Genomic DNA, 25,580 nt, shown 5'->3' on the forward strand with positions numbered 1-25,580 from the left:
GGATTCCTACAGCTGCAGAGTCGTAGATGAAAGATGCAGATACACCACCGTCAGCTTACGGATATCTAGCCGCATCTACGTAATACTCGGCCACGCCGCGAAAAGGCCCGTCCCGCTATCAAGGCCAATGACGTTCTCCAGTCAAGAAGCAATATTAGGAGACTCCAATATAAGAAATAATACTCCGTATGAGTATATATGCATATTATATCTCCCTAATTAATATTTACACCTATTACATTACGCACTATAGCCATCCCACATCATCCCAACACCCACCAGGCGCACATCACCTCGCCTTCTTACTTTCCTCCTTCTTCAGCTTCTCCTCGCTCGCGACAATGACCTCTGTGCGAACATTGAAGGCATTGCAGATATCCTTGTACGAAACGTAGATCGCATACATCGGGATCCAGACCCACAGCGTGTTGAAGAAGAACAGGTACACCCATCTATCACATGTTAGCTTCAGAACCCAGACTCCACGAACAGCAACAGGGAAAACTCACGTAAAGATCCAGTTGCTCGTATCCAGGCTCGGGCTTCCAGTCAACCACTCCGGCGCAAAGGTCATGAACCCGCCATAGAGCTCAGCGACCGCCAGCGCGATCATCCATATGCTCGCCCTCGCGTCCCCGCGCGCGATCAAAATCGCAACGTACGCAGCCACTGGCCCCGCCAGGAGCACTGTCAGGAGCTCGATGCTCACGACCGTCGCGTCAGCGCCTCCCCATCGCGAATCAGCCTGCGCATACACCCTCCAGAGCGCAGCGAGGTGGTTCTCTGGGCCGCCGAAGTTCGAGCCATAGAGACGGTCCGTGTAGCCCAACCAGTTCGGCGCGGCCGAGGCGAACGACGGCAGCGAAACGTACGTGAAGAGCGCGTTGTAGAGGAAGGAGCCTTCGAAGATGAAGTGGATCAGGGCGTCGAAGGCATGCCAGATGAAGAGGAATCGCAGCGCGCCGGAGGTGCCGCGGCGCAGTGTTGCGAGGGAGAGGACGTAGGCGGAGATGATGAGCGCGAGGACGAGTGAGAATGAGAGCACTGTTGTGCGGTCTGCGAGAAGTTCCGCGATGGTGGTGGGCGGTTGGGAACTCATTGTTGGCGATGCTTTGTGTATATGATCCAAGAAAGCTTGATGGCAGGATATATACAGTAGCCGGTTAGGCGATGCTGGTTGTTGTGAGTGCTTTTGGGAAAGAAGTACCCAAATAAATTAGGGGTCTCGAAATACCCCAGATGGGAAGGATGCGCTAGCACTGCGATGTGCCGCTGATAGGGGGAGCTTGGACCAGGAGTTTTCCAGCCCCGATGCACGTGCGCGGTCCGCAGCACGGCTCATGTCTCACCTAAAATGAATTTCAACGACTTCATTTCTAGCTATGAATATCTACTGCCAGCGCCCTAAGCAATACGGCAACGCCAAAAAAACTTCTTCTAACCGTATAGTTTTAACTCCATGTCAACTCCGTAATATATCCCGCTATACGAAATTCCTGGCTGATAAACCACCCAACAAGGCTACCCATAATAATCTCCTGCAAAGCGACCTAAAACCACGCCTCACATATCTGGTCCTCCGTGCTCAGGTCGCGCATCACGACCCATACGTCTATTCCAAGCCGCATTGCGTGCATTGAGACGTCTTTCAGCTTCTTCGACCTCGGCTGCTGCGCGACGTGCAGCAGCACGGGCAAAGCGCCCGCCTAAGCGGCCAGGGGCTGCCTGAGGATTTGGTTGTCCCCGTCTCGCACGAGGAGCAGGAGCAGGAGCAGGGCGCGGTGGAACTGGGCCGAGACGGAGGACAAGCGGTCCATCGTTTTGTGCTTGTGGCTGGTCTCCAGGATCACCCTCATGTTCCCCATCGACGATTGGGTCTTGTCCAGGCTCAGCTATAAAAGGTTGAGGTTCAAGGCGCATGTCCTCGATCATAGGTAATTGGCCATCCATATCGGCGGGGCCTTCATCATCAGAGCCATCGTCTGAAAAATCACCCTCGTCGGGGGGGTGGTCTCCGCCCGCATAGTTGTATCCGACATCGTTTCCATCGCCGCCTTCGAGCTCCCACAGCCGTTGATAACACCCTGTTGTCTCGGTGTTGTAGTGTTGGTATGGGTTGCCCACGTCCAACCAGCTAGAGCATAGGTAACAGAAGTGAGTTCCACACCGCTGACATATCATGTGGTTGCAGCCGTGGGTTTTCTGTGCAGGCACCGCACAGGTAGGGCAGGGCGTAGTGTGGAACTTGATGTATTCCAGAGAAGCTTTGTCCTCAGCGCTGAGCTCGCTCGTATTCCGTGGCGGCCCGCACAGCACATACTCCCCGTGCCATGTCTGGAGGCACCGACTACAGAAAGCAAACAGACAATCTTCACAAACACGAAGAAGGCTAGAGCGGTTTGGAGGCTTGGTTGGGTCAATGGATGCCAGCTCATCATCGGATTCTTCGTCGGCCTCTTCGTCCGCAGTAGCTGTTGCAAAGGTGGGCGTTATTATTGGCTTCGTGTGCTTTTTCGATCGTGCGGCTCCCTGACAAAAACTCCTTGGGCAGTATACCGTGCTCTTATCATTCTCAAGTTCGATCTTGTGTCTCATAGTGACATACCGTTTAACCATTTCGTGTTCTAATGGGATCAGAAGAAGCTCACTCGGTAGCAAAGTCACCTTGGGCTTTCGTTTGCGGTCTGATATAGCAAACTCTTCCTCACGCTTTTTGGCACATCCCGGGTCAAGGCATTTGACCGAGTCGAGATCGCCTTCGGTAATGGCATTATTATAGAAGTCTTGCAGGCACTGGCGGCAAAAGACGTGCCCACAGTCATTCAACTTGTGACAAGTAGCTCCTCGTTTCGGTTCTATTTTCCGTCAGTAACAGGTTACATTCCATCAATACCATCAGGACCCTTACCTAGGCAGACCCCGCAGTCATAGCTTTGTCTATCAAATTCCGCTTGCTTTGCTGATTTATCATGATCAAGAAGTTCGATCTCAAGGTCAGGGGATAGCTGCAGATGTTCTTCCCTGTCGAGGAGTCCAAAGGCCCCAAGAGCAGAGTCTTGGATGTGATCGATGAACATATATAGGACCTGGTCATGTCCTATATCCTCCCAGAACTCCTTGCATTGCCCTAATAGCTCATGTATTTTCCTGCGAGGAAGCCAGTTCGGTGTCGCAGACAACTCTAAGACTGGAGGCTTTTCAGCTGGGTAGCCCTCGGGTAGAGTAATTCCAATGTGAATGTTGGGCAAGTAGCTCAGTCGATGGATCTGGAGCTGTCTGTCGGCTTCAATGGGCGAGTCATCCGACACATCTTTAAAGACAATAGGAACCGACTCTGAAGGCGCAATGGGTAGCTCCAAAGTGGCCGTAAATTGTTGCTTCTCGTCTATGACAAGCTCAGGAAAGATTGCTTGGAGAGCAGAAAGCTCCATAGTTCGCTCATCATCTTCGTTGGCGGTGGCCATCGTAACAGTTTCTCCCGAGGCGTCCGCCATTATGAGATCGTCTGTATCGACTGTCGAGGGACGACATTAGGGCGAAACTGCAACCATGCAGGGCTTTAGTAGAGACAAATAGATAGAAGATCGAGGAATTGAAAGAGAGTTTGGATTCGGAAGCAACAAAGACCACTTCAAAGACCCAGAAGTGGCGGATCTTTTTGACGTTGAAGCTATCGCGATTAGATATCCGCTATCGTTATCCGCCCCTGTAACACCCTCCCCACATTTTCCGTGGCCTTGCGAACGAGGCAGGAATATTACTGGCATATCTTCAGATGAACCATCAACCTTGATACATCTTGGCCTGAGGCGCCTTCTATATTCTCCCTTGGCACGGATTTTTTGGGTAAGAGACTCTGTAGTAAAGAAAGACTTGCTCTAGTCTAGCTAGAGGGGAAGTGGAAAGAGAGGATGGCCTCTCCTCCTTCCTCAGGAGAACGATGTCTCATAACAAGCCGAAATATCTGAAAGGCAAAGAACGATAACATAGTGAAGAATGGCGAACTGAAACAATTTTTAGTTTTTTGATGTCTTTCATTGGCTTGGGAGGTGTTATGTCCGCCTTCTCAGGGTAGGATTGTGTGAAAGACCCAGGTGAAATCTGTGTCGGACATAGCGCAGACATTCCAGACATTCCCGATCTCTCGATCCTCAAAGGGGACACTCAATGCTGCGCTCAGACATGTTTTGGTCACAGCAATACCTAGGCGTCATTCATTCAGCTCCCTGTCAACATCAGGTTTCGCTCAAGCTACAGCTCTTCCGGCCTCCCCGCGCCTACATGCATCAGTGCCATGGTCAACACTGTTTTGGGGTCTTTTGCCAACGAATGAAGTTGCTGCTTCTGACACCGCTCCTACGCAGGAGAACCTTGTTGGGTTAGGCCATGTCTGTATAGTCCATCTGTGTATGCACAAACCTAGATGAAATTGAGACTTTTCAGATGATCTTGATGAAAAATCAATTACAGCGCATTTCGATCGATTTACAGTTTCAGGTCACGCGAACTTCTAAGCAAATGAAGGCGCTTGTCCCGGAAAAATGTCTATTATAACTGGATGTAGCCGTCAGTGCAGGATCTTGCAGGCGAGACAACCGGTATTTCCGTCGTCTTGTCTCTCTATTCGTCCCACATCTAGAACAAGGTTTGTGTTATTCTTCCCAAAGGAACATATTTGGCTTTACCCTGATTCTAGCATGTGCTTCGAAAATAACGGCGCAATACACGTATAGGTAAATTAATATTAGTACAGTTCATTATAAATTCCAGTGGGGGGTACACGGCAATACTCACAATACTACCAGGCTAGAATTATTTCACGTGGCGGCCATTATTACTATTATTATTATTATTATAATATCGCGGTTTATTTTATCATCTCCACCATCCCACGAGACTCTTCAGAGCTCCCAGAACAGCGGAGAAGTCGCAACATACAGGATGTTTTCGAGCAAATGCGGGGAAAGAAAGGCTCGACGGGTGTAACGGATGGGTGTCTGTTCCGCCACGCTACTGCATGTGGGCACAGTCGAGGCCGCTGGATCGGCCTAAACAGGGGTATTTAGGTACAAGGAGGCCTGTCAGCAAGGCCGAATTGATAGTGCGTCCGAAGCCCTGCTAGAGTAATATCTGGGATAGGAGTGGATAGGCACTTATCCCAAAGTATGGGAATACTTTGGTTACTGGGACAGGCCCTATTAGAGTGCTATGGCACAGGAGGTCGGGGAGATGGAGCCGAATGTCTCTCCATATGCACGCGCAGTACGACCTACATTATTATGTGGTTACGACCAACCGTGGCTTCAAAGATTGATTTGTACTTGTATAATTTTTATGAGTGAGACTCCCCTCTGTTCATGGCAAGACCCGAGATTGCGAAGAGCCATGACGAAAAGTACAACGCCGGGAAATTTGATGATCTCGCTCTGGGCCAAAAATAACTACATTTTTTATGAAAGTCGAGAAATATTTGATTCGCGCTGTAGATCAACATTGGAGAGGGAGTCTTACGAGAGTCTCCGCCGCTGAGAATAGCAATAGCAATACCACCAGGGGTTCACCAGCAAATCGGATGCGTCTGCGTCCGATAATCACAATATTTCACTGAGCGAAAAATTGGCGTTGGAAAATACCGTCGAAAAATAGAGCCGTTGGCCATGCCAATAAGAGCATGAAGTGGCTAAATGACACAGGGCAAATAGCTTCCAAAATCCACAGTATGGAGTCGTCTATCGTTCGTCAGGGTCTGAATAGTACTCCACATCTGAAGCTCAGCACATCATCGAAGCACGGCGCGGACAATATCCTGGACCGGACCGTTGGGCGCGGGGGAGAGACAGGCTCAGAGGCCCTGACCGACTTACCACCCCCACCGCAAAATGAGTCTTTTTGGGAGACTCGTACTCTGCTCTAGTGGTCGTAGCCCGTATCCACGAGGAGCACGGGGATTATCGAGATTAATTGGCATGGGTTATCAAACTTGGGAACGGCACAGGGCTCTCCTCGTTCGCTCCTTACAGGCCCCGTCAGCGCCAATATGCTGGCCCCGCCAAGAGACGCCACTCAACGGTGGGCAAATTCCTGTGAACAAAACTGTCTCGAGTGCAGCGGGCGGCACTTGTAAAAGGGGGGCTTTTCACGATTTGTGCGGCTGGTTTCCGAGACTCATATCGGCGCCGGCATGCATCAGCGAGCTTATTGAGTCTCTCGCCCGCCATTCTAGATTTCTATAAAAAAATGCCGTCCACGCGTTCGGCCCCCAAAGTTATGTTAGTGCTCAAATCGTGGTGCTCAAATGATCGAGAGTCCATGCATGTGGAGTGAGTACATCGGTACCAATAATTAGCAGGTGCCAAATTGGACACATCTCCACACCAGGAAGGCGCCAGGGGCAACAAAAAGCTGTCGGTATGACCCCACCCCAGCATTCGGTCTACGGACGCATTTGCCAAGCAATATGCACTGGCGCAATAATCCATTTTACAACAGGTCTCACCTCACACCCATCCTCACCGATCGATCCCTTAAACGTGTCTGTGATGGCTCTAAAACCGACGTTTCTCCGCCCATGGCTAGGCGCCTTTGGGCCGCTCCTTCTGGTTGTTGTGTCACGGTGCTCTATGATTGCAGAAGGAGCTCCCTGTCAATATCGAAGCCTTGATCGTCTTCTGTCTCGATAATGTCCCAGCTCGGGCACTAACACTCTTCCGTCAACTTGTAATAACTGACCACTGCGCTTGCTAGGTTTTTTTGCACTACTGATTCCCTCTTTCATGCCTCTCAAGAGAGATAGCGCCACGTGCTATCCCTTTTTCGGGGCATACGTACTTTCGGACGAGAGCCCAGGGCCAATGTGGTTGAAGCGTCTTCAACTAGGCCTTCAGGGCGCCATACAGTCCGGTCCTTGGTACCGCTACTCGAACCTATTCTCGCTGTTCCGGAGATACGAAGACTGTCATCTGTTCCTGGTGGGCCGTTCTTATGTCGGGAATCGTTGCTAATAGCGAGCAACAGGGCCCATCAAACTCTTCGAGAATGTGGAAATGTGGACGCTTAAGTGGGTAACAGGCATGGCGCATCACAACGAAAACCGTTTTGGGGGTTAGACGAGATTGAGTACTCTCAGCGGGGAATTTGGTTATTCATAATATCTGGGGAATGGCCAATATCGGCACATTACCATGGAAGCTATCTCGCGCGACTTCCGCAATACCGGTATCAATATGCGTTCTTCTCCCTGGCCCCTTTCCTTTTTTTGTTCTTTCAATTTAAGGATAAGGGTAGCGTTCCGCCAGATAGCATTACAGACATCAAGCAAGATATAATAACTCGAGCCGTTTCATTTTCTTCTCGTCACTCCAGCGGCCAATTCAGTTTCCATCTCCTGTTTTATTACCTGTCTTTCCCACCGCCACTCGCCACTACTCCTTGTCTGAATACATTTTGCGACTGATCCCTGGCGGCTAGAGTTGCCACTGGCTTGCACAGTGGTAGCCTGTGCCCAGACACCCCCCCCCATCACCGCTCTAGCTGTTGTTACTTAATTCCAGATTGCCGGCACGCCTCATCCGGGACTTCCCTTCCACCTAAAACAGTGTGGAGCTCCCATTCAAGCTTCTCCAATGTCATTGTTATGCTTAGGTATCTAGCCTCCTCTTTCTTTCCACGTTTCCTGCTCTCCGCCCGCCTTGCTAGTTAGGGCTTGCCCGATAGTCTCCAGCCCATTTCAAGACATGTGCGGGCGTCGTTCACAGCATTCTCACTTACGATGGAAGATATAAAACCAGAGGAGCCTGGATCGACTGGAACTTCGTTATGGAACGGCTATCGAGTCCCCCTCCCGGCGCCAATGTCGCGATTCTCCCATCATTACGAGCAGAGTGCTCCAGTATCGGAACCGCAAGAAATACTGTACAGCAATAGCGCAAAGGATCCCTACAGCCCATCGACACAGCACCAGCAACCACAGCAGCAACAACAAAATGACATGCTACCACGCCGAGGCAGCGAGTCTCTTGCTGTTTTTGGAGTCTCCAAGCTGAATTCAGGATTGACTTCCCATCGTAGCTATCCAAGCCTTAAGAGGCCGCATGAGTCGTTCGACGAGCACTCGTACGCCAATGTTGCCTCCTCCCTGCACGAAAGCATACCGGAGTTCGACGATTCGACTAAACCAACGATTCAATCCGATCATCGCCTACTGTCGTTTGAGCCTTTGTTGCCACATGGGCATACCGTCCTGGACCAATATGGAGCGCCCGCCAAACTGGAGGTTGTTGCGCAAATACATGGCATGTTCTTTTTATCTGAAATAGCAACCCATGCTGGTGACAACATTATCATGCAGCCAGAACTCACCTGCTACCGGCGCAACCTCTTCCAGATATCAGGTTCCGTCACATGCCCAGCGGGACCTCTGTCAGTCGTCACTGGCCACGGCGAGTCTATGTCTATTGTGTCGCATGAGATTACAGTTTCAGCTACAGAATCTGTGGATGGACACGATATCCGACTGATTGTTATACCATGGAAGACCCCACCAGCCAATTCCCCGGATCTCCCATCTGGCCAAGAGCAGGAGCCAGCGGCTATATCAATTGACAGCCTTGGGAATGACGACAAGAACAATGAGACGGTCTCTCAACAAATAGCATGGAGGAGACTCCAGTTCCGTGTTGCAACAGCCAACAATGGTCGTAGGAAAGAACTACAGCAACATTTTGTATTGCGCCTAAAACTAATATCCACGCTGTCCGATGGATCGAGGGTGTGCACAGTCGAATCGGCAACAGCGCCCATTGTGGTACGGGGACGAAGCCCCAGAAACTTCCAAGCCAGAAAAGAAATACCGCTAGTAGGATCGTCAGCTTCGCCAAGGGGCCATAATTCTCGCGTGTCTCCATCTCAGAAGAAAGATCCCTTGATGGCGGATAGACCCGGCATCGCGAAGCCTACGATGATGGATTTACCGAAACGCCCATTTCAGTTCGATACTGTCAACTTTCCTCCGTCTCCTCTGATAATCCGCGGCGGGTGAGTAGCATGCATAGGTTAATAATGTATAAACTGTATGCTGACTACAAATTGACAGCTATCCACAGTGGAATCAAGCGCAGCAACACCCTGGGCACGCCGCATCAGTCACATCGACGTTTCCGCAGCCAAGCAGCAGCATATCTGCATACCACAACGAACCCCAAAGAATACATGCGGTTCAGGATCCGCCCTCTCATCACGGACTGCCAGAGCTAACCTCACCGATTGAGTCTTCATCGCGGCATTTCTACACGCCCCCAACGTCGTCACCTGCGCAATTTGACCCTAACCCGCGTCCAATGAAGTCTCCACGACATACGGAGGTGCCCCACAGCTCGGTTTATCAGCAATTCGAAACCTCGTATGGAAATAACCTTGCGGGCAACCAAAATCGCCTGTACTATCCTCATGCGCCAGCTCCACCGCCATGGTCAGGCACCGAGCCAGATGGGCCAAGCTATAGCACGGCTATGCACCTACCACCCCAACAGCCACTCCAACATCAAACCCATCAGACAGAACATCAGCGGCAGCCATCCCAGGATTACAACTTTGCTTCAGAAGCATACGTTGATGCTAGGGACGACACCCAAAATATCGGATACACATGGAGCGCCGCTAGCTGATTCATAATACACATTCCAAACATTTATCAACGAGAAAAACACGAGTACGAGCCACGATATACCCCTTTGTACCATAGCCGGTTAGCTATCTACTCCAAAATTAGCGTTTTGACGTCTGTTTTTCGATTTTTTTATATTAATCTTCTTGTTCCTCGCCATTTTCTTGTTCTGTAAGCGATGATATAGCTTTGAGATGCGAGCATTGTCCAGCGTCGGAGTTATAGTGGCTTACAACTGGAAACAGGGAAGGGTTTTAGGGAGGGGAGCAGGAGATCGGCGTATTGCCAATTATCATTATTTGGTGAATCTGTGTCCAGCTTGAAATTGTTTACTCATCTTGGGTCCGGTTCAGAGATTGGAAGGAAATGTATTTCATTACACGGAGGGGATGGGAGCAGGGGATATAAAGGATCTGGGAGGCGAATCTTCCATACCTACAGAACAATATATCATATTCATGCTAAGTGACCTGCCCTGTTGTGGCACATTGTGCTTAAAGCTTGACCTCTAATTTTAAGACGTGGTTATCCATCCGGTTCGCGTCGGGCAAATCAAACATAGGACCTTTCCTCGTGTGTTTAAAATCTGATATTTGAGTTTAAGGCTGATTGAACTGTTAGAATTTAGGTGCTCATGTAGAAACCAAATATACTCTATCAGACTAAAGTCTCTGAAACTCCGCATCACTTTACTAAGCATTAGTGTGCGGTATGCTGGATCGATTATCCATTAAAATTTGGCGCTTGGGCGGGAAGGCTAGGCTGGGCCAAATTTGGCCCAGCTTGAAATCGTAGCCTCGTGGGGAACTTCACGCAATCAAGGATGTTATCGGCTGGGTAAAAACTCCAATACTCGACAATTTCTACAGCCTGCGCCTTAAATCCAAATATTAGACATTAAACATTCGAGGAAAGGTCCCATGTTTGACCTACCCGGCGCGAAGCGGTATGTGCTCAAGTTCAATTGCCATGTAAAACCTGGACGTACCTGATCTGACATATCTACAGCGTCCGTCGCGACGACCTATACAACTCCGACGACGGCAATGAAGACGCCGCGTCACAGATAGATGACTCTCGCGCGAGGCTCCTTCAAGACCAACTAGCACAACTCTATGGCCCCATAACCATTCCGTCACAGGACCCTGTCGCTCCTGGTGGCACAGAACCGTCCCCAGATGCCCCTCCAGCTGAGGCAGAAGACGAGGAATTTGAGTTCAGATTATTTGCTCCCTCCACCACAGCGGTTGCCTCGAATGACAACCAATCTTCCAAGCCTGACGAGACGACTACCCAACGAATTATACTATCCAATTCAGACGACGAAGATCTAGGCGATGGCGCGTTTACCGTACCACAGAGGAGGCTGAGCTGGTATATCGCCGCACCAGCCACAGGAACGAAGAAAGCGGAGTTTGAAGAGGCAGCTGTGAGTGCGGAGATGGTGCAGCGGGAGAGAGAACATAGGGCATGGGCTCTAGAGAAGCCATGGAGGGTGACAGTTATACGAACGGGCTCGGCATCAACCTCACAACCTGCGGCTGCACTGGCAGCCAAGTCAGTCAGCGTGCGGACTGCTGAAGGCGACGGGAAGACTAAAAGGACAAAGCCGAATAAAAAGAGACGCATTGAAGTTAGGATAAGAGAACGAGCTCTTGCCGAGAAGTTAGAAGCAGAGCGGCTGCGGTGTGCGAAAATGGAGGAAGAGAAAGCGAGCAGAGGTGCTGAGGATGCAGAGAAGAGGACAGCGCGGAATAGAGAGAGGAAGATAAAGAGGAGAGAGAGGGAGAAAAGGAAGAAGGCAGCTGCCGCTGGGATGCCCGAACCCTCGGGGGAGGGCGACAGTGGAAGTGAAAGTGATGCCAACTAAACGGATGACCAGTTAGAGTGCGAACCACATAGAAATATATTTGGCTTGCTGCATATAACCTTATAACATGATATTGAGTGGGTTTAACTTTAAATATTTACACCGAGGGTGCAGTACAGTATTTTTACAGTTATATGACAAAATTTACCGTCTTCCCACCCTTAACAACAATGACCTTCTTCGCCCCCTTGAGCTTCTCCACAAGAGGATTACTGCTCGCCTGAAGCGTTATTTTGTCTACGATCCAATCCTTCAAGACATCTCCCTTCAACTTATCGCTTGGAGTCTCGATTTCTAGCGTAAATTTCAGCTTTCCGTTGACCTGCACCGCACATACGTGACGGCTGCTCTTTAAACTCTCTGCCGTACCATCTTCCACTGGGAAGGCCTCCATTAAAACCGATGGTACCGATGTGGAATCATGGAGGATTTGCCATGATTCTTCAGCGAACGCTGGGGTAATGGGCGCCAGCATCTTGACCAGCGTTGCAAGTGCGTGGACCTGCACAGGCGAGGACTCTGGAAGGTCGAGAACAGTATTTGTGAGGCCCATTAGGTCAGACACGACTGTATTGAGCGCGTATGTCTGTGACAAGGATTCGGTGATGGAAGTTATCGTATTCTGCACAGCGAGCCAGGTGGCCGTCTCTTTATCCAGGAGCGCCGACGAGTTCAGATCGCTAGGCTTGTTGGTGAAGTACACTTTAGGGTCTGTGGGCAGCGAAGAAAGGACACCACGGTTGCGCTCCATCCTCTCATGTAGGCGTCGTAACCAGCGAGTTACGCCGCTTATCTTCCCCTCATCCCACTCGAGAACATCCGTGGGTGGTGCTTGGAATAGCATATGGGCGCGGGTCGCATCAGCACCGTATTTTTCGGTACAGGTGGCAGGGTCGACACCATTGAACTTTGACTTTGACATCTTCTCGTACGTAACGTTTGCGGTCTGGCCCGTCGCTATGATGATGGGCTTGTTGGGATTCTCCATGTCCACTTCTTCAGGTTTCAGGAATCGTCCCGTTGATGGGTCGGTGCAAGTCTTTCCGTGAACCATGCCTTGCGTTAGAAGCTGCTTAAATGGCTCTCCAAGCTCCAGCGCGCCCGTGGGCCAGAGTGGCGTAGTTGACAGGAATTTAGATATGAACCTCGCATATAGTAGATGCAAAATCGCATGCTCAACTCCGCCAATGTACAAATCAACTGGCATAGTGGAATCAGCACTATCCGCGGAAAAGGGATTCTCTGTGTTGTGCGGATCTGCGAATCTCATAAAATACCAACTCGAATCTACAAACGTATCCATGGTGTCAGTATCGCGTTTAGCTGCGTGACCACATTCCGGACAAGGTGTGTTGACCCAATCATGCGCCTCTTCGAGCGGGTTTCCAGCTTTACCACGTAACCAGTGGCCCTCCACAGAGGGCAATGTGACTGGCAATTGATCAACTGGCACTGGAACAGGGCCGCACGAATCGCAATGAATGATGGGGATAGGGGTGCCCCAATAACGTTGTCGACTAACCAGCCAATCTCGAAGTCGCCAGGTTTCTGTTGCTTTGGCGACTTCTCCGTTGTCAGCAAGTAGCTTGACGAGGGCTTCCCCTGCTTCGGCAGACGTCTTGCCGGCATATTCGCCACAAGCGTCAGTCAAAACGCCACTATGAGGAAATGGCTCTGACAACGACGAGTTGGATGCTACCTCTGCCGGCTCCGATGCCGACCGAATAACAACTCGGACTGGGTCTTCCGAGTTTTGCTTCCAGAATCCAAAATCTCGATTATCGTGCCCAGGCACACCCATAACGGCACCGTGGCCGTAATCCCCGAGCACATACGGAGCTACGTAAATGGGCACAGAGGCTTTCGTTGCGTCAGGCGTTTTTGGGTCAAATGCTAGAGGGTTGATGGCCCGTACAGATGGGAGTACGTAGCCTGCTTTTGAGTCGGCTGCTAATGTTGGCATGGCTTCTAAGAACTTTTGCAGCTCATTGTCTGTTTTGGCGAGCTCGATAACCAATGGGTGATTGGAGGCCAGTGCGATGTATTGGACTCCAAATAATGTGTCCGGTCGAGTTGTAAACGCTTGGATGCCCTCGTAATCCTGCTTGTCAAAGGACAATACAGGAAAACGAACCTGGGCACCCTTTGATCTCCCCAACCAGTTCTTCTGCATTGAAACCACCCGCTCCGGCCAGCGCCCGTTTTTTGCAAGGACATCAAGATCCTCTAACAGAGATTCCCTAAATTCTGATATCTTGAAGAACCATTGTTTCAGCATTCTCTTCTCCACTTTGGCGCCTGATCGCCATGAGAGCCCATTGGAGTCGACTTGTTCGTTTGCTAGAACTGTTTTATCAACGGGGTCCCAATTGACCATGCTCTCCGCTTGGTAGGCGAGACCACGTTCATGAAGCATGAGGAATATGCGTTGGGTATGTTTATAAAACTCCGGGTCGCAAGTCGCTAGTTCTCTGCTCCAATCCCAGCTTCCGTTCATTCCTTTTAACTGATGCTTCATCTTCGCGATGTTATCCTTAGTCCAGACAGCAGGGTCAATTCCTCGTTCGATAGCCGCATTCTCTGCCGGAAGCCCAAATGCGTCCCATCCTATGGGAAGCAGCACATTGTAGCCTTGCATGCGCCGAAATCGTGCCAGCACGTCCGGTATGGTATAATTGCGGAAATGGCCCAGATGGAGATTCCCAGATGGGTAGGGAAACATTGGCAAAATATACATCTTCTTCTCATCCTCCAAGGGTGTCGTCAGCGGCCCCTCCCGCTCGCCCCATATATGCTGCCATTTCTTGTCCAGGGCGACTAAGTCAAGCTTCGCACCATGGGCGTATGTCCTCTGGGAAGCAATAATAATATGGTCGAGTCGGCTGAAGCTTGAGCTCCGCGATGCCGCCAGCCTGCCATGGTGTCGCCATGAGACTAGCTGAGGCTGGTTCCAGCCAATTCGAGATATCAGAGCCTTGCGCATTCTTTTCGCTCATGCATTGCGCCGCTTGGTCGTTGCTGATGGGTTGTCGCCGTCAATAATTGAGCCTTGTAGGTTCCGCGCCTGTAACGCACGGACCAACTCTTAGTGTCCAAGAGCGGCACAAGCCCGCTATCCATATCTGGTAATTCAAAAGGGTCCTTGTCAAGGCACGCTCCAAGAACACAACAAGCAACGCCCTTTGCTTCAATCGACCAGACGTGCCCACTTCGACAAATCGAAACCTACCGATCGGATTTGCTCGCTTTGGCTACACATATCAATCTGCCCGCGCGCAACATGAATGGTGCATGATTGGACGCCAAACAAGACCTTCTAGGTCAACCTATACATATTCACAAACGCGATGTCTCGATACGCACAAGTAAACTACGATACCCGCGACTCTCTTGAGCTTGCATCACTTGCGTCGTCTTCGCCAGATGGCCGCGCCTCCACAGATTCAAGTTCGTCACAAGGCGTCTCCTCCTCGCGAAAACTTTCACTGGAAGCCGAAGACCCTTTAGATACACATAACGCCGCGGCAGATGCCAGACCCGCGGGGCACAATAGGACATTTTCTGTGTCATCCGCTTTCGAATTCACATCCAACCTCTTCCCGTTATCGTCAACTACTGCCAGCGGATATGCTCGAATAGGAGAGGCGATAGCCCCGTCGGATCCGGCGACAGGGTTGGGCGGGGTGTCGTTGGAGAAGCACAAGACGTTGACATACTTGAACGGGCTGTCGCTTATAGTCGGTTTAGTCATTGGGTCGGGGATTTTTTCTTCTCCTGGCCAGGTCATCACCAGAGCGGGCTCACCTGGAGCATCTCTGATTATATGGGTGATCGCCGGAGTACTGGCGTGGACGGGGGCAGCCAGTTATGCCGAATTAGGAGGCGCAATACCACTCAACGGGGGTCCACAAGTCTATCTATCGAAGATATTTGGCGAGCTGTTTGGATTTTTGTTCACATGGTGCGCTGTGGTGGTGCTGAAACCGGGCTCAACCGCCATTATTGCCATTATTTTTGGGGAATACCTGGTGCGCGCGATTGTTGGCGCGGAAGCGGAGAGTGTCAATCCGTGGATTAACAAGGGCGTTGCGTTGTTTGGGCTGTTGTCAGTGACGTTTATGAATTGCCTATCCACGAAGCTAGGAACACGCATTGGGGATATGTTTATGTTCCTGAAATTCATTGCTTTACTGGGCGTTACTATTATTGGGATCGTTGTGGCCATTACCGGATACTCTGCATCAGGAGAAGCAAATCGCGACTGGAAAACCCATGGATGGTTTGAGGGTACGAGTACAGACATCTCTTCGTGGGCTGTTGCTCTGTACTCGGGGTTATGGGCCTTCGATGGCTGGGATAATGTACGTTGTTTTTTGCTAACTCAAGAACTTGCAAATACTAACTGTTATAGACCAATTATGTTGTCGGAGAGTTCCGTAATCCGGGGAGAGACCTTCCTCGGGTTATTCATACGGCAATGCCGATGGTTATCGTGAGCTACCTGTTGGCCAACGTTGCATACTTCTTCGTTCTTCCTCTCGACGCCATCAAGTCCACCAATACTGTGGCTGTTCTCTTCGGTGCCAAGGTGTTTGGCACCGCAGGTTCTCTGATCCTCTCCCTTATCGTCAGTGCGTCTTGTCTTGGTGCGCTTAATGCCACTGCTTTCACTAGTGGCCGGCTGGTCTACGCTGCTGGCAAAGAGGGATATCTACCATCTATCCTCGGCAAGGTCGGTGTGGGCAATCAAGTCGAACACCCATCACTATCAACGCTGCGGACGCGGTCTTGGCTTTCAAAGAAGTTGGCTGTTCTGTTTGGCGACAGCGAAACAGGGCTGTTCTTTACGCCCGTCAACGCACTGGTGTTCAACGCGCTCATCGCAGTTGTGTATATCATCATTGGCGATTTCAGCACACTTCTCACTTTCTACGGTGTTGCGGGATACACCTTCTACTTTTTGACCGTGCTCGGCCTAATCGTTCTGAGGGTCAGAGAGCCACACCTGGAACGCCCATATAAGACCTGGATAAGCACGCCCATAATCTTTTGTTGTGTAAGTCTGTTTTTATTAAGTAGGGCCGTGTTTGCTGAGCCGCTACAAACCCTTATTGTTGCTGCATTTGTGGTCGTAGGGATTCCGATATATTACTGGCGTGTACGGGGCAGAGATCAGATGTCTCGGAGGCAAGGAGAAAATGGGGAAAGGCCGTGGTGGAAGTTCTGGAAACGCTAAAAATAACGAAGATAATTGTACTGTACATATACTGTTATACCCATAGATCACCTATAGACGCAATCAGACGTCTGTTGTCATATTAAATTAATTTATTGAATTTGCGAGCATTGAGTCATTGGTCACGTGATATGTTGTTCATCCCTTGAAGAAGCTGTGAACGAGCATCTTGTAATATGTGGTCTTCGACTTCTTCGACATCTTTGACCATGTTTCATTGCCGGTCAGCGAATGTATCGTCTCGACTTTTTGTTCCATTGCCTTGCCCCTGTCGACGATCAATTGTGATCTGAGCGTCGCGTCTCACACCCATGTGTTGCCGTGTGCCGCGCGACCAACTGCGACAGCTCAGGTTTGAAGTTTCTGGGCACCTTCGCCTTGGCTCTCCATACCCGAACAGACCAAAGCTCGTCAACAATCGATATTCAGGGTATCGGCAGCTTCGCTATGAGTAGAGCTTAAGATTATCTACTTCGGTGTAGACCCAAGGATTTTCAGTGTCGACGTTTGTTCTTGTCATTTCGCACATACCCGTGAGCCTTAAGTGGGAGTGAACGATTGATGGAATTTGTTGAGCTTCAATATTAGTCCAAGTCAGCCTCTCCACTAGGAGCAAAGGTTTCCTCGGAATATCTACCTGAATAAAGATAAATTGCAATAGATTGCCTGTGCATGAACTGCGGACCAAGGCCAAGCCGGAGGCGACGCTCTGATCCTGTCTGGATTTCAGACGACCAAGGGACTTGCGGGAGTTTGAGACGCCGTCACGTTTCGGAATCACCCCGAACGGCCACAATCTTGACAAACTCGAGACTCACAACGTTGAAGATTTTGAGCAGGCATATTGCCAATGCCCCGTGAATGGCCATCCGCATGGGTCTGGTCTTATCGATACACGCACAGAGAAACACGTTGCCCATGATGAGACGCACGAAGACGTGAAGGTGGCGTCAGCGATGGACTATCAGATAGATTGCTAGGCAGAATGCGACCAGAGTTTGGATGCATTCTGCACTATTCCACGTTTGGGGCGAAAAAACGACCTGGAAACGGCATTCCAGGTTTTTATTTTGGAAGAGAATAGCACAGTAGCCTGGAAGATCCCCACCAACGTATCCCACCCCGCACGCGTCCAAAACCTTGCTATCGCGATTGAAAAGTGCAGGCTCGGATTTTGAGTGACCCGTGTGCAGGGCTCTCGAACCTATTCTATCGTCATAGCCCCCTTGCCGCAGTTTCGTTCTTATAATGCATTCCTCCCATATGCCCAAGAAAGTACACAGCCTGGTGCTTTACGTTCTTTTTGTCGGCGACGTCGATTATTCCCTTCTGTCGGCTTCATTGCTTTGACTGACATTTGTCACCTCTTCTGCTGGCTCAGGACTTACGTTTCTTGTTACAGTTTATCTTTGCCAACTTACTACTTCTCCTCGGACAATATCTCAACCCTGAGATTATCACTGCCCGAAGCCCTTTTCACTCTCTATGACAGATACAACACACATTGCTCTAATGGTCTTCACAAACAGCAATACACTTTCCCGTTAGGCCAGTCACTCAAAGGATCACATCTCGACTCGGCTTCAACATGGTGAATGCAGTATCTTGGCTAGAAAGACGAGCAAGCGATGCGATCGCAATTCAGATATGGCAGGCACAGATGGGAGAGGGTAGTGACCAGACAGAAGCACAAAGAGTGATATCAAGTCTTGTCTTTGAGAACAGCAAATCTATCCGAACATCTACAATCATTTTAGCAGCATTCAACGGCGTCGCCGCTTTTGCCACTGCTTTCAGCATACTTTACGACTGCTATTGTACCTCTAAACGTTATGGGAGCACTTCGAATTCTAAGTATGACTTTCAAGATGCTCTCTCGATCCACTTAGCTTACCTCTGTTATAGGAAGTTCTTCCTTTGGGCGATGCATCCTGCAGAGACATTTCCACTTGTGCTCGCGTTGGGTATCGTTGTTCAGGGACTCATCTTTGCGATTGCTCAAAGTTTTGGTCTGCAGTCCTTGATGATTGATAGTTGCAGTACCATCGCACAATTTGTATTTCCGGGTATGTTATCAAGCTGCCACCATGAGACTGTTGCTGACAGCCCTAGCTATCTTTCTGCCTTCCTATATTCACATAGTGTTTGGTGTCGAGTGCGCAATACGATCCTTACGAAAGGAGCCTTTTAAACAGAGAGGCAAATACGACGTAACGATATGCATATCTGCCATTGCCTTGATGGCTATTGGCACCTGGATACCAACGCAAATTAGCAAACAACCAAACCACTGTTTTGCATCGTTGATGTGGTTTGTGACAAACTTTGGCGTTGCTGGACTCGGCATTCTCTGTTCTATCGCTTTTTTCGCCATTTCTAGTTCAGTCATCATCTGCTACCGCTTGTCGACGCACAAGGCAATTGACCAACACCAGCGTATTGCGGCATCTCGAGTGGTGTACTATCTTATCCTAAAACTTGTTGGACTCGTGAGTGAGCACTATTCTAAGATATGAATCCGCCTAACGATGTGTAGGCATTTGTAACACCTTGGTTTGTCACAATGACAATAAAAGAACCAACCATTCTCACGGCCATGATGGCGACGGTGGTTTTGAATCTCGTTGGCCTCATGACGGGAACTTTGCAGCTGTTCCTACGTGCAAACACTGCGACTACATCCTTTCGACCAAAAGGAACTCCCGGTTGGAGCGGAAAGAAGCACGAGATAAGAATGTGGGGCCCCAACGACCTTGGATTCGGTGGACACATTTTACAACCATTATCTGGCCCCCGGAGCCCTGCACCTTCCAGCAGTGAAGGGGGCTTTCCCCGTGAGAAATACCGGCCGTCAACCTCGGAATCGTCACAAAGCCCCCGTCGTTTTGATATGACATCAAACGAGACCAAATTATCTTCTATCAATCCACCTCCCGTCACACCCACGGGGCTCCCATCGAGGCCGAATCAAAATATTACCACTGGGTCCTCACCGCCTAGACTACAGAGGCATAAGCAATCTCAATCATACTCCCTATTTCCGAATGAGGAGGCGTCTACAAGCCCGTCTCGCTCACAAGAACCAAGCTCCATCATTTCAACCACCAAGCTTCCATCCACGACGTTCACGCTACCACCTCCTCAAATAAATTTTGACTCGTCAGCTGAGCTTCAACCACCACCGTCATTATTTGTGCCTCGCGGACACCGGAGAGACTCGTCTATGGTTTCTTCTGCAACAGTACAGATTGGGCTTCGACTGACGTATATGGATGAAGAACCGTGCCCATTGCTTACAGATGCTCAGAAAGAAGCACATGCACAAAGTACAAACTCAAAAATGCCACCTAGGTCTAAATCACCTGCGTTGCAGGTCCAGACCCAAAATTTGCCATCACTGCAGTTACAGTTGGGAAATGAACGTCTGTCACCTCAAGAGAGAGCAGCTAGGATGAAGACTCTACCCCCGGTACCACGACCTAATGAAGCGCGGATCGCGGAGAGTGTCTCTAATGACTCCGAGAGTAACGAGCCACGGCTATCACCTACGGTTTATATGCCACCGAATAAGTCAAAGAAGCTCGCTGCAGAACAGGATGAGAAACCAAGGGCAAGCAAGGTAAACTGGATATGAGTGTTATGAGTTATGGTGTTCTTCGATTCTTTATGGGTATATAGGGAGCGGCAGGAGATTGGATGGATGCATCAGCGGATCTACATCAGGTATTCGAAATTTCTGCTTCACTTGCTACGGCTGTGTTTGGATACTGGATAGGATGGACAGATTCATAGGTGTATATAAATGTAAAAGATAGCGGCAAGAGAATTGGAATTTTGGAGCTCTCTCTCGTATGGCGATGAATGGTATTGGATAACCATTTCACGTAAATCGATTATGGGTATGAAATCATTGTGCTTCCTATTTCAAGAAACTGGTACCATCAATCGATCGATATCAGCCACTTCGAGGAGTTAGCAAGTCTTAATCTTTAATAAGGATTGGCTCTGCCTACCGTATCCACCATTATACGCCTCGAACTTAATCACGTTCCCCGAGCCGCTGTTCAACGGCACCGTTAAGACTGACGTCCCTGGAGTATTACCATCTGGAGACGGTAAAAATGCGATTATGTTCGACACGCCATTGACTATCACGTTTCCGTATCTCTGTGACTTGTCCCCATTCGCATAGTGGATCCGGATTGTCGTCGTCGTAGAGCTCGTACTCGAAATGGCAGGGAATGTTAACGTACCACCAGACGAGCCGCCTATATACCCGATGGACTTGCTTCCCGAGCATCCAGAGCAAGTTACGACTTTGGCGCCACCTGCGAGAGTGTTGGAGCTGGCTTCAGCTTCGGGAGATGTTTCTGAAGGGCCTCCAGACCAGGTCCCCGCGGATGGGTTGATTACCCAATTGACTCTATTAGACTGTTCATGTGTCAGAGGTATTAGATAGTATTCTGGGGAAATTGTAGAGCGGTACCATTGAGGCGGTTGTGCCTGAAATTGTCAAGGGCAACCAGACGTAGGTAGATCTCATTAGGTTGCTGGACACCCAACGGTCGCCCATATACATAACAACCCCATTTATAGAAACCACAGCAGTGGTTTGGGAGCTATAAGTATTAGATCCAGAATCTGCGAACGTCTTCCATGCCGCCCATGGGCCGCTGAGGCTGGTTGCTGTAGTGTACACGTTGTCATTCGCATCTAACAATTTGATAAGTACGGTACTACATAAAATATACTCGGCAGGTATTCTTACCCCATCCTATGCTTTTGATTAGTTTTTATACTGTATCGATATGGGGACGGATAAACTAACCAGTCAGGTGCGAAGCAAACATGAAATATGTGCTGCCAGATTTGTAAATTGCGGGCGACTCGTAGCTCCCAAAAGTATAGACTTCTGATGCTACGCTCAGATAATCAGAAGACAGTTTATCGATTCTCAGGCCGCTCGCTCGCTGTAAAAATACAAAATTAGAGGTGTATCTCTCATATGTAGTGGTGGGTAAGGCTTACATCTTCAGTTAGAAGGTATGCCGTTCCATCAGTATCTATCTGCATTAGCTGTGAAATCGTTTACCGAGTAGAGAAATATGATAAGTCACAAACCTTTGAAAAGATTGATATCTCTAGATTGATGGCCAAGCGGTTGTGAAGAGCCGCTAGAGAGGCATCCTGTCAGGCCCTTCCTGTCACGGATTGTAGACAGGATGTAAATCTTACAGATACGTATAATCACCGCAAACAGAAGAGGAGGTGGCAACTCCAGCTTTTGCTTCTCCGTATGAGCTTGAATCGATATGCAACCACATGACATATTTAGACGAGGCAGAGTTGTAGATAATATGCGGCCTTTCCACAACACGGCTTGGGCCCAATTCTCCAGAGGGTTGCAGGGTCAGTAGTTTATTTACGAAAGTCCATTGAACGAGATCCTTTTGACAAGTCAGCGTGGGTCCACGAGCAGGTATCGGTTGCCATGTACAGTGCTAGAGTAGCAGTTGATTGATTGGAAGGAACTCCCATCAAGCTTGTTCTCTCCAATCAAATAATATGTCGAGCCGACCTGGATAATTTCTGTACGATCTCAGTCTCCAACATCTCGTTTTCGCGATATACGCTCTCACCTCCTCCGTGGGCCTGCACATGCTGGTTCGTCCCCTTTGCGGTCCACGTTGATCCTGGGATCTATAGCACCCATTAATCATAGATCTTTGCTATAGAAGGCAAAGCATACAATCTGGAGAGTGGCCGATACCACATTAATAGACAACGCCGCTACGAGCGCAACGAGGGACAACATATTGGGCAGTTTCGTTTCGCAATTCGGCCAACTCGAGGGCTTCATGGCGTGGGAGAAGCCCGCTCGTTATAACTCCGACGACCTCGGAAGATCTTACCCATATTGGCATCCTCCAACATTGCCTAAATGCACAGCGATATCAGGTGTGTGCTATAAGTGCTATAAGGAATAATTATGTTCGAAACGCCGAAGATACATGAGTGGGTTCGGCGGGGATAAGCTTAAAAGTATTGCCGATTGGCGTTTTCTGGCTGCCGATCACGATTTGTATTTACAGGTAGCTGCTGGCCCTTTGCCTCGGCCACATCCATCAAAACTAATAGCAGGCCTATAAAACCCGAGGTCCCAACTAATCCACACTCTACGCACGTGTGTATGAGAAAAACAAAGATATGCCTTTTGAATGTGAATTAAACTTCCATGGAGGTACCTTCGATGATGCATTTGGACCCAACAAGGGCGATGATTACCTCCAGAATCAAATATATTTACTATATAAGTTTGCAGACAAACTCCGAGATTATAGCATCTATCTCGTGAGATGCAAAAAACAAAGGCACCAAAGTTAAGTAATACAGGTCTACTTTGAAAAGGTTGATTTTTAAAGTTAAGCTATGCTGATCTATTCTCAAATCTAGTTTAAACGTGCTTTTAACGATTACAAGAACTTGGCAGCGGATAAGCCGCCACGCTATATCATTAACGGGAATCGTCGTATTTCATGTTTCCCCGCCTTCTGGTAAGACTTGCAAACCCTCAACCAGTTCCAGCACCAAATGGAGGCACCGTCACGTGAGAAACACACCCGAGGGGTATGGGGTTCAGTGTCGATCGATCTGCCGATGTGGAGGGGGGAAGCCGGATATTTACCCGCAGTGCCGATCAGCCACTGGAGCTTGGACACACACTCCTGGAAGCTGATGCCGGCGGTCAATGTTTAGTCTCCATTTCCCCACACTTCCATCAGTTTAATATATACCAGAACCCATCACGAATGGGATCCATTTTAGCCGCGAGTGCAACGAATAGCCATGTGATGGGGTAAACAAAATGCCCGGAGAGTTATGGCCGCTGCGTGCAGCGACGACCATGCAGGTACTTTCAATCCTTGCACCTATAGGTATCACCGCCGGCCCGGCAGATATACCAATATCATGCCAATCTACTTTGACTGCGCGCGAGGTGACAGTCACCCTGCCTGCTGCCCATACGATATTCACCTTCCTCTTTCCCCGCATTGTCTACCCCCACTCTGGGGCCTGGGGTCGATGAACACGCCATCCACCTACCGGCATCTGGATGGAGCGGTGGAGCATGGCTCATTTGTCTCAACCTTCGACCGTTATCCTTTGAAAGTTCTCTGCAATCCGGGAATTCGAATCCATGCCTCATATGTGCCTTTTGAGCCTTGTGACCGAGGATCACGGCCCGGTTGGGTTTTGGCATCCGTAATAGTGCACTTGGCACCAGCAGCATCCTCACCTGGAAGGTCTAGGTCTCGCGTTTCATTCTAGTATATTTTTTTCCTGGGGTTTCCAAGCTTGGCCTTGATGACAATTTGTTCGTCGCGTCTCTACACTGGCATAACGGCCCTGCTTTAAATATTGGAAGCCTGTATAAAAGCATCCGCATCTCTCTCTCACTTGGCACTCCCCCAACCACCTTCATCCTCACAGCTCACCTCCATCTACAGCCATGAAGCTATCTATTACTGCCCTTGCAGTCGCGCTTCTTGCCCGAGAGGCATCAGCTCACTGTACGTCCCCAACCTCGATTAAAAATACTGAATAGGCCCTTACATATGCAGATATCTTTCAATACCTGACTTATGGTGGCACAAAGTTTCCCCAATACCAATATATCCGGAAGAACACCAACTATAACTCTCCCGTCACCGACCTCACCTCTAATGACCTCCGATGCAATGAGGGCGGCTCGGTCGGTGCTGGGGCCACCATTTCCGTGACTGCAGGTTCAACTGTCACCTTCACCGCAGATGTTGCGGTTTACCATCAAGGACCTACCTCCTTCTACATGGCCAAGGCCAGCAGCACTGCTAATACTTTCGACGGCGCCGGCAACGTTTGGTTCAAAATTAAGGATATTGGCCCGACCTTCTCCAACGGCGCGGCCACTTGGGATCTCGGACTCACCTACAGCGTTACTATTCCCGCCAGCGTACCCAATGGCGAATATCTTCTCCGTATCCAACAGCTCGCCATCCACAACCCGTGGCCTGCAGGAATTCCCCAGTTCTACATAGAGTGCGCACAGATTTCCGTCACAGGCGGTGGCAGTGGAGTCCCAGGCCCCTTGGTTGCTATCCCAGGTGCTTTCCACGATACTGATCCTGGATACACTGTCAACATCTACAACGCCTTCACCAGCTACACTGTTCCAGGCCCTGCTGTCTGGACTGGCGGGAATAGCGGCGGCGGGGGCGGCGGCGTCACCACCCCACCTGCTACAACAACAAAATCCCCAACAACCACTGCGCCACCTACGCAGCAGACATCTACGACACCTCCTACTACTGGCACTGGTTCTCCACTTTATGGGCAATGTGGGGGCACCGGCTGGACTGGCCCAACCACCTGCGCTAGTGGCACTTGCAAGGTTACAAACGAGTGGTATAGCCAATGCTTGCCATAGAGTGAGCGAGCCTGCTAGGGGTGCATGGTTGGAAGGATATTGTACGTCTGTTGTAGAGATTGAATGAATACCTGAACATGATGGAAGACTGTCTTGGAAGGGGCTTTTATTGTACATAATTTTACTATTAGTACACTTATAACATGACATTCTCCATAAACCACGTTTCTGCACTGTCTCGCTATGACTTGTGGCTACTTCACCATTCTACTCCCACTCTTGTTGCTAAATGCTGTAAGTGAAAGACTGTCCAGAACACTGGGATAAAGACGCAGAGGCTAGAAATAGAATCCAAAGAGACTATTCCAATAATTTTGCGGGCAGCACAATACGCCTGCCAATAAAT

At 49.6% G+C, this 25,580-nt stretch overlaps 9 protein-coding genes across 9 annotated transcripts; 5 read left to right on the plus strand and 4 right to left on the minus strand.

Moving 5' to 3' along the window:
* Window positions 1–182: 182 nt before the first annotated feature.
* On the minus strand, window positions 183–1,302 carry VE01_09697 (uncharacterized protein). The gene is made up of 2 exons (XM_018279109.2): window positions 510–1,302; window positions 183–452 (listed from the first exon to the last, which is right to left on the minus strand). The coding sequence occupies exons 1-2, from the start codon at window positions 1,097–1,099 to the stop codon at window positions 290–292; spliced, it is 753 nt and encodes a 250-aa protein (XP_018126421.1). The 5' UTR covers window positions 1,100–1,302; the 3' UTR covers window positions 183–289.
* A 54-nt stretch (window positions 1,303–1,356) lies between these two features.
* ITT1 (translation termination inhibitor protein itt1) lies at window positions 1,357–4,205 on the minus strand. The gene is made up of 2 exons (XM_018279110.2): window positions 2,909–4,205; window positions 1,357–2,855 (listed from the first exon to the last, which is right to left on the minus strand). The coding sequence occupies exons 1-2, from the start codon at window positions 3,492–3,494 to the stop codon at window positions 1,564–1,566; spliced, it is 1,878 nt and encodes a 625-aa protein (XP_018126441.1). The 5' UTR covers window positions 3,495–4,205; the 3' UTR covers window positions 1,357–1,563.
* A 1,422-nt stretch (window positions 4,206–5,627) lies between these two features.
* VE01_09699 (uncharacterized protein) lies at window positions 5,628–10,122 on the plus strand. The gene is made up of 2 exons (XM_018279111.2): window positions 5,628–9,033; window positions 9,092–10,122. The coding sequence occupies exons 1-2, from the start codon at window positions 7,769–7,771 to the stop codon at window positions 9,660–9,662; spliced, it is 1,836 nt and encodes a 611-aa protein (XP_018126440.1). The 5' UTR covers window positions 5,628–7,768; the 3' UTR covers window positions 9,663–10,122.
* A 351-nt stretch (window positions 10,123–10,473) lies between these two features.
* Window positions 10,474–11,632, plus strand: VE01_09700 (uncharacterized protein). Its single transcript, XM_018279112.2, has 2 exons — window positions 10,474–10,607; window positions 10,670–11,632. The coding sequence occupies exons 1-2, from the start codon at window positions 10,582–10,584 to the stop codon at window positions 11,529–11,531; spliced, it is 888 nt and encodes a 295-aa protein (XP_018126460.1). The 5' UTR covers window positions 10,474–10,581; the 3' UTR covers window positions 11,532–11,632.
* NAM2 (Leucyl-tRNA synthetase, mitochondrial) lies at window positions 11,580–14,560 on the minus strand. Its single transcript, XM_018279113.2, has one exon. The coding sequence runs from the start codon at window positions 14,512–14,514 to the stop codon at window positions 11,662–11,664; it is 2,853 nt and encodes a 950-aa protein (XP_018126459.1). The 5' UTR covers window positions 14,515–14,560; the 3' UTR covers window positions 11,580–11,661.
* A 128-nt stretch (window positions 14,561–14,688) lies between these two features.
* Window positions 14,689–16,875, plus strand: VE01_09702 (uncharacterized protein). The gene is made up of 2 exons (XM_018279114.2): window positions 14,689–15,892; window positions 15,943–16,875. Exons 1-2 carry the CDS (start codon window positions 14,879–14,881, stop codon window positions 16,765–16,767), a joined length of 1,839 nt encoding a protein of 612 aa, XP_018126461.1. The 5' UTR covers window positions 14,689–14,878; the 3' UTR covers window positions 16,768–16,875.
* An 81-nt stretch (window positions 16,876–16,956) lies between these two features.
* VE01_09703 (uncharacterized protein) lies at window positions 16,957–20,618 on the plus strand. Its single transcript, XM_059464093.1, has 4 exons — window positions 16,957–18,621; window positions 18,673–18,833; window positions 18,880–19,256; window positions 19,304–20,618. Exons 1-4 carry the CDS (start codon window positions 18,356–18,358, stop codon window positions 20,399–20,401), a joined length of 1,902 nt encoding a protein of 633 aa, XP_059319345.1. The 5' UTR covers window positions 16,957–18,355; the 3' UTR covers window positions 20,402–20,618.
* Window positions 20,619–20,691: 73 nt separating this feature from the next.
* Window positions 20,692–22,758, minus strand: VE01_09704 (uncharacterized protein; the record flags this gene model as incomplete). The annotated part of the gene is made up of 11 exons (XM_018279116.2): window positions 22,517–22,758; window positions 22,407–22,467; window positions 22,265–22,356; window positions 22,003–22,214; window positions 21,889–21,941; window positions 21,796–21,830; window positions 21,596–21,737; window positions 21,536–21,541; window positions 21,254–21,480; window positions 20,781–21,198; window positions 20,692–20,729 (listed from the first exon to the last, which is right to left on the minus strand). Exons 1-11 carry the CDS (start codon window positions 22,625–22,627, stop codon window positions 20,692–20,694), a joined length of 1,395 nt encoding a protein of 464 aa, XP_018126449.2. The 5' UTR covers window positions 22,628–22,758.
* Window positions 22,759–23,524: 766 nt separating this feature from the next.
* Window positions 23,525–25,384, plus strand: VE01_09705 (uncharacterized protein). The gene is made up of 2 exons (XM_018279117.2): window positions 23,525–24,338; window positions 24,390–25,384. The coding sequence occupies exons 1-2, from the start codon at window positions 24,278–24,280 to the stop codon at window positions 25,232–25,234; spliced, it is 906 nt and encodes a 301-aa protein (XP_018126448.1). The 5' UTR covers window positions 23,525–24,277; the 3' UTR covers window positions 25,235–25,384.
* The last annotated feature ends 196 nt before the right edge of the window (window positions 25,385–25,580 follow it).

Source organism: Pseudogymnoascus verrucosus, assembly GCF_001662655.1.
Source record: "Pseudogymnoascus verrucosus strain UAMH 10579 unplaced genomic scaffold scaffold_58, whole genome shotgun sequence".
NCBI lineage: Eukaryota > Fungi > Ascomycota > Leotiomycetes > Thelebolales > Thelebolaceae > Pseudogymnoascus > Pseudogymnoascus verrucosus.

Coding starts and splice junctions, on each gene's coding strand:
- VE01_09702 (XM_018279114.2), top strand. CDS start 14,879: ATGTCTCGATACGCACAAGTAAACTACGATACCCGCGACTCTCTTGAG. Junction 15,893..15,942: donor CCTTCGATGGCTGGGATAAT/GTACGTTGTTTT, acceptor TAACTGTTATAG/ACCAATTATGTTGTCGGAGA.
- VE01_09705 (XM_018279117.2), top strand. CDS start 24,278: ATGAAGCTATCTATTACTGCCCTTGCAGTCGCGCTTCTTGCCCGAGAG. Junction 24,339..24,389: donor CCGAGAGGCATCAGCTCACT/GTACGTCCCCAA, acceptor TTACATATGCAG/ATATCTTTCAATACCTGACT.
- VE01_09697 (XM_018279109.2), bottom strand. CDS start 1,099: ATGAGTTCCCAACCGCCCACCACCATCGCGGAACTTCTCGCAGACCGC. Junction 453..509: donor ACGAGCAACTGGATCTTTAC/GTGAGTTTTCCC, acceptor AACATGTGATAG/ATGGGTGTACCTGTTCTTCT.
- VE01_09703 (XM_059464093.1), top strand. CDS start 18,356: ATGGTGAATGCAGTATCTTGGCTAGAAAGACGAGCAAGCGATGCGATC. Junction 18,622..18,672: donor GGGAGCACTTCGAATTCTAA/GTATGACTTTCA, acceptor CCTCTGTTATAG/GAAGTTCTTCCTTTGGGCGA. Junction 18,834..18,879: donor CGCACAATTTGTATTTCCGG/GTATGTTATCAA, acceptor TGACAGCCCTAG/CTATCTTTCTGCCTTCCTAT.
- VE01_09700 (XM_018279112.2), top strand. CDS start 10,582: ATGTTTGACCTACCCGGCGCGAAGCG. Junction 10,608..10,669: donor GACCTACCCGGCGCGAAGCG/GTATGTGCTCAA, acceptor ACATATCTACAG/CGTCCGTCGCGACGACCTAT.
- NAM2 (XM_018279113.2), bottom strand. CDS start 14,514: ATGCGCAAGGCTCTGATATCTCGAATTGGCTGGAACCAGCCTCAGCTA.
- ITT1 (XM_018279110.2), bottom strand. CDS start 3,494: ATGGCGGACGCCTCGGGAGAAACTGTTACGATGGCCACCGCCAACGAA. Junction 2,856..2,908: donor TGACTGCGGGGTCTGCCTAG/GTAAGGGTCCTG, acceptor GACGGAAAATAG/AACCGAAACGAGGAGCTACT.
- VE01_09699 (XM_018279111.2), top strand. CDS start 7,769: ATGGAAGATATAAAACCAGAGGAGCCTGGATCGACTGGAACTTCGTTA. Junction 9,034..9,091: donor CCTCTGATAATCCGCGGCGG/GTGAGTAGCATG, acceptor ACAAATTGACAG/CTATCCACAGTGGAATCAAG.